This window comes from Panthera uncia (genome assembly GCF_023721935.1).
Source record: "Panthera uncia isolate 11264 chromosome C1 unlocalized genomic scaffold, Puncia_PCG_1.0 HiC_scaffold_4, whole genome shotgun sequence".
NCBI lineage: Eukaryota > Metazoa > Chordata > Mammalia > Carnivora > Felidae > Panthera > Panthera uncia.
The window spans coordinates 64,139,331-64,152,504 of record NW_026057585.1 but is presented as its reverse complement, the minus strand read 5'-3'; the positions used below and the strand labels follow the sequence as shown (position 1 = coordinate 64,152,504).

Here is a 13,174-nt window from a genome sequence, read left to right as displayed (position 1 = left end):
ACCACAAGCCTGGCAGTGTGCAAGTAGCCCAGACAGGGGCCACACCACTGCACAGTGAGTCCTGCCCCTGGGAGAGGGAAAGATAAGGTACACACCAGTCTGACTGTGGCCCCAGCAGTGGGCTGGGGACAAACATCAGGTCTGACTGTGGCCCTGCACACCAACGCAAGTTACTCCAGACAGCACAGAGGAAGAGCCCTATAGTTCTGCGCCACTCTAGGGACTATCCAAAATGACCAAACGGAAGAATTCTCCTCAAAAGAAACTCCAGGTGGGGCACCTGGGTGGCTCAGTCGGTTAAACGGCCGACTTCAGCTCAGGTCATGATCTCGTGGTCCATGAGTTCGAGCCCCGCATCAGGCTCTGTGCTGACAGCTCAGAGCCTGGAGCCTGTTTCAGATTCTGTGTCTCCCTCTCTCTGACCCTCCCCCGTTCATGCTCTGTCTCTCTCTCTCTCAAAAATAAAAGTTAAAAAAAAAATTAAAAAAAAAAAAACTCCAGGAAGTAGCGACAGCTAACGAACTGATCACAAACAATTTAAGCAATGTAATAGAAAATGAATTTAAAATAATAGTAAAATTAATCACTGCGCTTGAAAAAAGTACAGAGGACAGTAGAGAATCTATTACTACAGAGATCAAGGAGGAGTCAGAGGAGCTAAAAAAATGTTATAAATGAGCTGCAAAATAAAATGGAGGCAACCACAGCTCGATTGAAGAGGCAGAGGAAAGAATAGGTGAATTAGAAGATAAAATTATGGAAAAAGAGGAAGCTGAGAAAAAGAGAGATAAAAAAATCCAGGAGTATGAGGGGAGAATTAGAGAACTAAGTGACACAATTAAACGCAACAATATACGCATAAGTGGGATTCCAGAGGAGGAGGAGAGAGGGAAAGGTGCTGAAGGTGTACTTGAAGAAATCATAGCTGAGAACTTCCCTGATCTGGGGAAGGAAAAAGGCATTGAAATCCAAGAGGCACAGAGAACTCCCTTCAAACGTAACTTGAATCGATCTTCTGCACGACATATCATAGTGAAACTGGCAAAATACAAGGATAAAGAGAAAATTCTGAAAGCAGCTAGGGATAAACATGCTCTAACATATAAAGGGAGACCGATAAGACTAGTGATGGATCTATCTACTGAAACTTGGCAGGCCAGAAAGGAATGGCAGGAAATCTTCAATGTGATGAACAGAAAAAAAAATATGCAGCAGAGAATCCGTTATCCAGCAAGTCTGTCATTTAGAATAGAAGGAGAGATAAAGGTCTTCCCAAACAAACAAAAACTGAAGGAATTCGTCACCACTAAACCAGCCCTACAAGAGATCCTAAGGGGGAGCCTGTGAGACAAAGTACCAGAGACATCACTACAAGCATGAAACCTACAGACATCACAATGACTGTAAACCCCTATCTTTCTATGATAACACTGAATGTAAATGGACTAAATGCTCCAACCAAAAGACACAGGGTATCAGAATGGATAAAAAAACAAGACCCATCTATTTTCTGCCTATAAGAGACGCATTTTAGACCTGAGGACACCTTCAGATTGAAAGTGAGGGGATGGAGAACTTTCTATCATGCTACTGGAAGTCAAAAGAGAGCTGGAGTAGCCATACTTATATCAAACAAACTAGACTTCAAATTAAAGGCTGTAACAAGAGACGAAGAAGGGCATTATATAATCATTACAGGGTCTATCCATCAGGAAGAGCTAACAATTATAAATGTCTATGCACTGAATATGGGAGCCCCAAATATATAAAACAATTACTCACAAACATAAGCAACCTTATTGATAAGAATGTGGTCATTGCAGGGGACTTTAATACTCCACTTACCGCAATGGATAGATCATGTAGGCACAGGATCAATAAAGAAACAAGGGCCCTGAATGATACATTGGATCAGATGGACTTGACAGATATTTAGAATTCTGCATCCCAAAGCAACAGAATATACTTTCTTCTCGAGTGCACATGGAACTTTCTCCAAGATAGATCATATACTGGGTCACAAAACAGCCCTTCATAAGTTTACAAGAATTGAAATTATACCATGCATACTTTCAGACCACAATGCTATGAAGCTTGAAATCAACCACAGGAAAAAGTCTGAAAAACCTCCAAAAGCATGGAGGTTAAAGAACACCCTACTAAAGAATGAATGGGTCAACCAGGCAATTAGAGAAGAAATTAAGAAATATATGGAAACAAAGGAAAATGAAAATACAACAATCCAAACACTCTGGGATGTAGCAAAGGCGGTTCTGAGAGGAAAATACATTGCAATCCAGGCCTATCTCAAGAAACAAGAAAAATCCCAAATACAAAATCTAGCAGCACACCCAAAGGAAACAGAAGCAGAACAGCAAAGACACCCCAAACCCAGCAGAAGAGAAATAAAAAAGATCAGAGCAGAAATAAACAATATAGAATCTAAAAAAACTATACAGCAGATCAATGAAACCCAGAGTTGGTTTTTTGAAAAAATAAACAAAATTGATAAACCTCTAGCCAGGCTTCTCAAAAAGAAAAGGGAGATGACCCAAATAGATAAAATCATGAATGAAAATGGAATGATTACAACCAATCCCTCAGAAATACAAGCAATTATCAGGGAATACTATGAAAAATTAATGCCAACAAACTGGACAACCTGGAAGAAATGGACAAATTCCTAAACACTCACACACTTCCAAAACTCAACAGGAAGAAATAGAAAACTTGAACAGACCCATAACCAGCGAAGAAATTGAATCAGTCATCAAAAATCTCCCAACAAATAAGAGTCCAGGACCAGATGGCTTCCCAGGGGAGTTCTACCAGACATTTAAAGCAGAGATAATACCTATCCTTCTCAAGCTATTCCAAAAAATAGAAAGGGAAGGAAAACTTCCAGACTCATTCTATGAAGCCAGCATTACTGTGATTCCTAAACCAGACAGAGACCCAGTAAAAAAAAGAGAACTACAGGCCAATATCCCTGATGAATATGGATGCAAAAATTCTCAATAAGATACTAGCAAATCGAATTCAACAGCATATAAAAAGAATTATTCACCATGATCAAGTGGGATTCATTCCTGGGCTGCAGGGCTGGTTCAACATTTGCAAATCAACCACTGTGATACATTACATTAATAAAGGAAAAGAAAAGAACCATATGATCCTGTCAATCGATGCAGAAAAGCATTTGACAAAATTCAGCATCCTTTCTTAATAAAAACCCTTGAGAAAGTCGGGATAGGAGGAACATACTTAAACATCATAAAAGCCATTTATGAATAGCCCACAGCTAACATCATCCTCAATGGGGGAAAACTGAGAGCTTTTTCCCTGAGGTCAGGAACACGACAGGGATGTTGTTTAACATAGTGTTGTAAGTGCTAGCATCAGCAATCAGACAACAAAAGGAAATCAAAGGCATCAAAATTGGCAAAGATGAAGTCAAGCTTTCACTTTTGCAGATGACATGATATTATACATGGAAAATCCGATAGACTCCATGAGAAGTCTGCTAGAACTGATACATGAATTCAGCAAAGTTGCAGGATACAAAATCAATGTACAGAAATCAGTTGCACTCTTATACACTAATAATGAAGCAACAGAAAGACAAATAAAGAAACTGATCCCATTCACAATTGCACCAAGAAGCATAAAATACCTAGGAATAAACCTGACCAAAGATGTAAAAGATCTGTATGCTGAAAACTATAGAAAGCTTATGAAGGTAATTGAAGAAGATATAAAGAAATGGAAAGACATTCCATGCTCATGGATTGGAAGAATAAATATTGTCAAAATGTCAATACTACCCAAAGCTATCTACACATTCAATGCAATCCCAATCAAAATTGTACCAGCATTCTTCTCGAAGCTAGAACAAGCAATCCTAAAATTCGTATGGAACCACAAAAGGCCCTGAATAGCCAAAGAAATTTTGAAGAAGACCAAAGCAGGAGGCATCACAATCCCAGACTTTAGCCTCTACTACAAAGCTGTAATCATCAAGACAGCATGGTATTGGCACAAAAACAGACACATAGACCAATGGAATAGAATAGAAACCCCAGAACTAGACCCACAAACGTATGGCCAACTCATCTTTGACAAAGCAGGAAAGAATATCCAATGGAAAAAAGACAGTCTCTTTAACAAATGGTGCTGGGAGAACTGGACAGCAACATGCAGAAGGATGAACCTAGACCACTTTCTCACACCATTCACAAAAATAAACTCAAAATGGATAAAGGACCTGAATGTGAGACAGGAAACCATCAAAACCCTAGAGAAGAAAGCAGGAAAAGACCTCTCTGACCTCAGCCACAGCAATTTCTTACTTGACACATCCCCAAAGGCAAGGGAATTAAAAGCAAAAAGGAACTATTGGGACCTCGTGAAGATAAAAAGCTTCTGCACAGCAAAGGAAACAATCAACAGAACTAAAAGGCAACCAACGCAATGGGAAAAGATATTTGCAAATGACATATCAGACAAAGGGCTAGTATCCAAAATCTATAAAGAGCTCACCAAACTCCACACCCGAAAAACAAATAATCCAGTGAAGAAATGGGCAGAAAACATGAATAGACACTTCTCTAAAGAAGACATCCAGATGGCCAACAGGCACATGAAAAGATGCTCAACGTCACTCCTCATCAGGAAAATACAAATCAAAACCACACTCAGATATCACCTCACGCCAGTCAGAGTGGCTAAAATGAACAAATGAGGAGACTATAGATGCTGGAGAGGATGTGGAGAAACGGGAACCCTCTTACACTGTTGGTGGGAATGCAAACTGGTGCAGCCACTCTGGAAAACAGTGTGGAGGTTCCTCAAAAAATTAAAAATAGACTTACCCTATGACCCAGCAATTGCACTGCTTGGAATTTACCCAAAGGATACAGGAGTGCTGATGCATAGGGGCACTTGTACCCCAATGTTTATAGCAGCACTCTCAACAATAGCCAAATTATGGAAAGAGCCTAAATGTCCATCAACTGACGAATGGATAAAGAAATTGTGGTTTATATACACAATGGACTACTACGTGGCAATGAGAAAGAACGAAACATGGCCTTTTGTAGCAACGTGGATGGAACTGGAGAGTGTTATGTTAAGTGAAATAAGTCATACAGAGAAAGACAGATACCATATGTTTTCACTCTTATGTGGATCCTGAGAAACTTAACAGAAGACCATGGGGGAGGGGAAGAGGAAAGGAAAAAAAGAGGTTGAAGAGGGAGAGAGCCAAAGCATAAGAGACTCTTAAAAACAGAACAAACTGAGGGTTGATGGGGGGTTGGAGGGGGGGAGGGTGGGTGATGGGTACTGAGGAGGGCACCTTTTGGGATGAGCACTGGGTGTTGTATGGAAACCAATTTAACAATAAATTTCATATTAATAATAATAATAACAATAATTTTTAAAAATCAACATGAAGGGGTGCCTGGGTGGCGCAGTCGGTTGGGCGTCCGACTTCAGCCAGGTCACGATCTCGCGGTCCGTGAGTTCGAGCCCCGCGTCGGGCTCTGGGCTGATGGCTCAGAGCCTGGAGCCTGTTTCCGATTCTGTGTCTCCCTCTCTCTGCCCCTCCCCCGTTCATGCTATGTCTCTCTCTGTCCCAAAAATAAATAAAAAATGTTGAAAAAAAAAATTAAAAAAAAAAAAAAATCAACATGAAGATACCAAGTCAGAATACAAAATAAAAAGCATGAGTCTGCCTCTCCAAAATAGAGTAGGAAAAGGGGAAAAGAGTAACTTTATAGTGAAGAAACCTGGGAAACACCAACTTTACCAAGTGATGAAGGTTAACATCACCTGTAATGGCATGTGGACACCAAGTACCCATGAGATAAATGATATGATAAATGTTATGAGAAAGGCATTTCACATCTGTGGTATTCTTTCCAAAAACCCATACCCTAGAATGGTAGACATTCTACAGGATATCTAGCTAGAGCTCTTTTTTTTTTTTTTTTTTAATGCTTACTTATTTTCAGAGAGACTGAGAAAGAGCATGGCAGAGCAGGGGTAAATAGAGTTGGGGGCGGGGAGGAAAATCCCAAGCAGGCTCCACACTGCCAGCACAGAGCCCAGTGTGGGGCTGGATCCCATGAACCATGAGATCATGACCTGAGCTGAAATCAAGAGAAGGACACTTAACCAAGTGAGCCACCCAGACGCCCCTATAGCCAAAGTCATAGAAAAACAAGGCAAGAAAGAGAAACTACCACATACTAAAGGAGACATCAGGGAAATGCACATCAAAACCACAATGACCTATCACCTTACACCTGTCAAACCAGTCAAAACCAGGAAGACAAGAAATAACAAGTGTTGGTGAGGATGTGGAGAAAAAGTAATCCTTTTCACTACTGGTGGGAATATAAATTAGTACAACCACTGTGGAAAACAGTATGGAGGTTCGTCAAAAAATTAAAAATAGAAATACCATTTGATCCAGTAATTTCACTACTGGGTATTTACTCAGAGAAAACAAAATCTCTAATTCAAAAAGATGTATGCACCCCCCAAGTTTATTGCAGTATTATCTACAATGGCAAAGATATGAAAGGAACTCAAGCGTCCATCGATAGATGAATAAAGAGATGTGGTGTACACACACACACACACACTGGAATATTGATTACTCAGCCATAAAAAACAGTGAGATATTGCCATCTGCAACAATATGAATGGACCTAGAGAATATAATGCTAAGTGAAATAAGTCAGACAGAGAAAGACAAATACCATATGATCTCACTCATTTCCGGAATCTAAGAAACAAATGAACAAACAAACAAAGACAAACAAACAAGAAAACAGATTCTTAAATACAGAAAACTGGTGGTTGCCAGAAGGGTGGTGGGGGTGGAGAATGAGATAGAATCCCATTATAAATAGATAAAGGAGATTAAGAAGTACAAACTTCCAGTTGTAAAATAAATTAAGTCATGAAGATGAAAAGCATAGCATAGGGAATATAGTCAATAAGATTGTAATAATGTTGTTTGGTAACAGATGGTAACTATACTCATTGTGGTGAGCAGTGAGTAATGTACAGAATTGTTGAATCATTATTGTACACCTGAAACTAATACAACCCTGTATGGTACTCATATTATTTCAATTTTTTTTTTTTAAAGTTACAGATTCTGAGAAGTAAAAAAAAAATAAAAAATGTATGGACTATGTTGCCCCACTCATAAAGTAAAAAGGTGGAAAAAGATTTATCAGGCAAAGTCTACCAAAAGAATGCAGTGAGACTATTAACATTGACAAAATTACAAGGAAAATCTTAGAACCAAAAGACCTAAATAACTGAGTAAAATCTAGAATTTTTAAAAATGTTCTAAAATCTTCTTGGGTTATGAGGTGAAGAAGAAAGAAGAGAAAATATAATCTAAAGAATTTGTTTTACTAGAGTGAAGGTTACTTTATTTTCAACAACTAGAGAAACAAGTATTATAAGTACAGGGATAGGTGTTATTAACCATTAATGCCACAGACATTATAACAGAATTTCCAATTTAATAAGAAGGGAAACTGAATGAATCACTACTTGATAACCAACAATAAGAACAGAAAAAAAAGAGAAAATAATTATGTAAAATAAATAAGATGGGGGAATAAAATCAGTATCTGCATCATTATCTTAAAAGACAAAAACTGTCAAATTAGGTAAAAAATTGAAACAAAGCATCGTGCTGTTTTCAAGAGATACATTTTAAATATAAGAAATATCAGGTAATCCAGACAAAAAGAGAACAGAGGCTGTATAAATATCACATGAGCTGGAATTCAAAGTTAAAGGCACTAAGCATGATAAAGTTGGAAAGAATTTCTCAGGAATGCACATAGAAAGAAATCAAAGGTGCAAAATGGTTAAAATTAGTGAATCTAGGAGAAGGCAGATAGGTATTTATTATTTTTTTTAAGTAGTAACTTCCTATAAATGCATCATTCATTCTTAAATTAGTCTTTTTGTTTTTTTAAGTTTATTCATTTTGCGAGCGCGTGCATGAGTAGGGGAGGGGCAGAGAGAGGGAGAGAGAGAGAGAATCCCAAGCAGGGATTCTGGGCACTGACAGTGCAGAGCCCAATGCGGTCAAACTCACAAACCATGAGATCATACCCTGAGCCAAAGTCAGATGATTAAATGACTGAGCTACCCAGGTGTCCCTTAAATTATTCTTTCAATAAAAGTTTACTTTAAGAAAAGAGTAGGTTGTCTAGTAAAAGCCTTCAAGGAATTTAAGATAAACTGTGTTTAATCACTTACCTTAGCACATACTACCATTTAATCAAATGAGAATAATACTATTCTCCATCTATCTTAACTATGCTTATACAAATGCTTCTTTAAAAGTTTTAATATTTGTCTTTATAAGAAAAAAAATCCCTCTACACATCTTACTAATGCAAAGATTTTGTGTCAACATTCTTAACACAAAAACTATGAAAAGTTAATATATAGTTTAACAGTCTTTCAAAATACATCATCAGCCAAATCTCTTCAATATACCACCTTGTTTCCCCAAAATATAACACAAACACTGATTCAACCCTTAACATATAGCTGGGATAACTTCTGTCATCATTGCAAGGGAGTATTCCCTGCCACTTCCCAATTATCACCCAAATTAAAATAAAAAGGACTAGGAACCTATTACCATCAATTCAAGTCACTTTAAGTTTCCATTTCTGTATATTTTTTCAAATGTAAAAATAATTATTCTGCCTATTTTAATAGGTTCTTGAGATAGAATAAAATTTATTAAAGTGCAAAAAAAAGTAATGCTGAAGAGAAAGTGAAACATAATCAATAAAATTGATATAATGAATTTATGGAGATCTAACATCTTCTGAGCAGAAATGTTGACATATCCAGGGAACATATGTAAAAATGGGTCATGAACTTGGCAACAAAGAAAACCTTAAGAATTTTTTTTAAGTAGAGATTTTAAAGAGCACATTCTCTAGGCATAATCAAATCAAGCTAATATACAAAGGGAACTAAAAACCAAAAAAAATTAACTACTTTGAAATTAGGAAACATTTTCCTAAACATAATAAAAAAAAACCCCTAAAAGTTATCTAAAAAGTAGTAAAAAGGAGAATACTTTGTATCAGTATCTATGGAAGCCAGTTAAACCTGTACTCAAGAGAAAATACATGATTTAAAATTTTTAATAGTAAAGATGATAAAAGAAACTACTAGGAAGAAGGAATTAAGATAAAAGCTAAAAAGAATGGCAAAGTCAAAACATAATAGAAATGATAAATAAATCTAAAAGATGGTTCTGTTTAAAAGATTGATAAACTAAATAAAATTCAATTAAACAAAAGATGGAGGGAGCAAAAATATGTAAGATTTGGAATGACAAAGTAGCACAAACCCCAGAAGAGATTAAAAGAATAACTTCACAATGAGTTTGAAAAGTCAAAGAAATAGACAATTTCTTAGTAAAATAAGGAGAGAAAATCTGAACAGACTAATTTCCAAATAATAGATTAAAGGGGGGGTTAGAGATTTACTCTTCATGAGCTCACGGCAGAGTTCGATCTAACCTTTAAGGAAGAAGTGAATACAACTTTATTTGAATTCAACTTCCAATTTCCAGGGATAACATGTCTTCAGATAAGATGTCAAAACTTTCTCTGCCTTTATAAATGAAGTGAAACTACAGTGTTATCCATGTTTTCCTTTAATAAAATAAATGTGAAAATCTGGGGGTATATTTGAAGTAAAATTATTCCATAGCAGAGAGGTACCAAGATACCTGGTTAAGATGGGATATAAAAGATTAATACCACTCAGCATCTTTACAGTACATTATCCAAGGCAGATAATCCTATGTACCTTAAAGTCAAATAAAATGAAGATGATAAGAACATACATTTTCTATTATCCATCTGTTTCAAAATATTTATTAACTACCTATAAACTGTAAGTAAAAATACTCATACTAACAATTTTAGGGAAATAACAGGGAAATTTTCACTTGAGAAAACCATTAAGATTTTAAGAACATTAGGTTACTTACAACTGCAAACTCATCTCTGTCAAGCATTCCATCATGGTCAATGTCACTCAACTCCCAAACCTTAAAAAGAATTGACAAAGATTAATGCTCTTTCATGTGCTACCTGTAAACACCAAACACATAATTACAGGGAAAAGTTTTATCTAAACATTAAAATATCTATATTTTGGAGATATTATGTCGATCATTTTATTATATCACTATTGTATGCTATATTAACAAATTGATTGTAACAAGAATAATTTTTTTAATGTTCATTTATTTTGAGAGAGAGAGAGCACATGTGCACGGGGAAGGGGCAGAGAGAGCAGGAGAGACAGAATCCCAAGCAGGCTCCACACTGTCAGTGCAGAACCCAATGCAGGGCTCCCTGCCAGGAACCATGAGGACATGACCTGAGCCAACATCAAGAGTCAGATGTTTAACTGACTGAGCCACCCAAGTGCCCAAAGTAATAATTCTTAATACAAGTATTTTTTAAATAAAAATTCCTTAAAAAACTTTAAAGAAAATATTTTGGGGGTGCCTGGATGGCTCAGTTGGTTAAGTGTCCGACTCTTGGTTTCGGTTCAGGTCATGATCTCACAGTTTCGTGAGTTTAAGCCCTGCGTTGGGCTCTACGCTGGTAGTGCAGAGGCTGCTTGGGATCTTCTCTCTCCCTCTCTCTGCACCTCCCCCACTCACACTGTGTCTCTCTCAAAATAAATAAATAAACAAAAAAAAAAGAAAGAAAATAGTTTGTTCTTCTCAAGAAAACAATTATGGACAAAAGCACTTTAAACAGCTACAGTGCTTTTTCACAAACATCATCTCAGTTAATTCATGCAACAACTCTTTCAACTCTATCAACCCTTTTTTAGACATGAAGTGATATGACTTAGCTAGGATCACACAACTATTATTAAGTTACAGAATCAATTTTCAACATAAAGATTCCCAACTAAGACCATTATTGTTTTCCATACACTACAGAACCTCTGATCAACTAAAATAAACACCCAGTGAATATTATTAATTATTAACCAGCTAATGTCCAGGGCTTACAAAAGAAAAATAAAATCTAAAAGGCCCTAGTAGATTTGGTTTAAATCTAGAGTAGGTTCCATACCTTTAGACCAGGTATAAAACTATGTTAAATCCTTGAAAAGAAGATGTTGTCATTCAACAAAATTGTACTCAGGGCAAGAAGAGAGAGTATACTGGTAAGAGACAGGAGTGGAGATGAGCAAGTGTCTGGTCATTAAGTGCCTTAAAAGGAATCTGGACTTTATTCTAAATGCAATGGGAAGCTACTGAGAGGGTTAGTTTTAAGTCAAAAAATAACAGGATTATATTTATAGTTTAGAAATCTCACACCAACCACACAGTGGAGAAATGATTAGTGAGAAACAATAGTAATAAATGGCTTTTAAACTAATATTTATTGAGCACCTAACCTATACAATACACAACAGTGATCCACTAATACTCCTACTGGTGGTGTGGTGGTAAGTCATTATCACCATCAGCATCACAGAATATGTACCAAGCACTGGGCTTAATAGATACATTCTCACATTTAATCCTTACAACCCTATAAACTGGGAATCATGCTCATTTTAAAGATTTAAAAACTGGTACACAGTTTTCTTATGATTTGCCCAAGGTCACACACCTAATAAATGGTGTACCCAGGATCTGACCCTATGTATCCTGACTGAGCAAGGGACTAAAGAAATGGCTAGAGGTTTAATGAGAATAGATGAGGTCTGAAATACAAAGAGGCACAGACAGAAATCACCATGGAAACAGTACAAGAGTAGGGAAGGCCCAGATGAAGTTGGTGATCATGAAATTATGATGATACCAACCTTATTAGATTTTCAGTAGTCCATTTGCAACCACAGAGAGCTTAACACAAAGCTGGATTTTTACCAGGTCAGGAGAAAGGTTAGAAAACATGGCAAAGGGAGCTTAAGATACCAACATGACACTATGGATCAAGTTGGATGAGGAAAAAAGTAAATTCGAAAAATGAAGACAGTAAAGGACTCTGAGATTTAAAGGTCTTGTGAAATCAAAGAATTAGTCTTGCAAGTATTTATGAAAAATATCTAGAAAGATGCAAAGTTCTATTGAGACAGAAGAATTAATCATCAGAGATGAAACTATTCCTTATGACAAAGTCCCATGATACAGCCATGAAGTAGGTGACAGATATAAAATACTGATGGTCTCCAGAAATTAAATCAAGGAACTGGGAAGTCAGTGCATATAGTACAAAGGAAAAAGGACCTATTCAAAGGGCTTACATATATAACTGATTTCAAGCACTCATAGTTTAGAGAGAATAACCAAATTATTATACAAAATTAACTGGCAATAATTTTATATATGACTTCAGAATACAAAAAAATTCTGTAGTAACATAACTTCAAAATAAGATCTATATATTTTTAACAATGAGCTCTTGGTAGATACATAAAAATACATTTAGAATTTAATAATATCTTACTCTTCCAAGGATATCCACAGGTAACTTAGAGTTGAGCAACACTGGTTTCACCTTATCACCAGAAAGAAATCCATTCACTGGGCTTAAACTATCAAAAATTGCATCATATTTGGCCTTATCTTCAGACTATAATATAAAAAAGATCACAAGTTAAATACTGGTGAAAAGGATTTAAGTGCAGTTAAAAAAATCAAATCCTCAAAGAATACACAACATATTCCTAAAAATTGTTTTAAAAACACTTTTTACTTTCATCAAAATGTATTATTATAAATAACAATTTAAAAGTTACTCAAGAGTCCAGTATCCCTTCCATTCCTTTTGCAGCTGAAACACTATTTGCTTTTCTACTGTTGGCTTAATCAAAAGATTTTAGTGACAGGAAGAGCTTTGAGAAGAGCATCTAGTCCTCTCATTTAAACCCATAACAAAGAAGTAACTTTTATGAGAACACAAAAGGTAGTTAGTGACATTCTATGACTTTCTCAAAATGGCATTAGTCACATTTCAAACTCAGATTTTAAAAACAAAATAAACCGGCACAGGAATAAACATCAAGTTTCCCCCTTTTTTCCCAAAGCTATTTCCTTTTATCAATTAACAAGATATTCCCTAAA

At 36.3% G+C, this 13,174-nt stretch overlaps 1 protein-coding gene across 4 annotated transcripts in view; it reads right to left on the bottom strand.

Annotated features, from left to right (window-relative positions):
* Positions 1–13,174, bottom strand: part of EPS15 (epidermal growth factor receptor pathway substrate 15) — a 157,390-nt gene that overhangs the window by 92,062 nt on the left and 52,154 nt on the right. For all 4 annotated transcript variants that reach the window (XM_049617203.1, XM_049617205.1, XM_049617204.1 and 1 more), the window contains 2 exons: positions 12,558–12,683; positions 10,064–10,123 (listed from right to left, as the gene is read on the bottom strand). In XM_049617203.1, the coding sequence (XP_049473160.1) occupies positions 10,064–10,123; positions 12,558–12,683 (186 nt within the window). The remainder of the gene's footprint in view (positions 1–10,063; positions 10,124–12,557; positions 12,684–13,174) is intronic.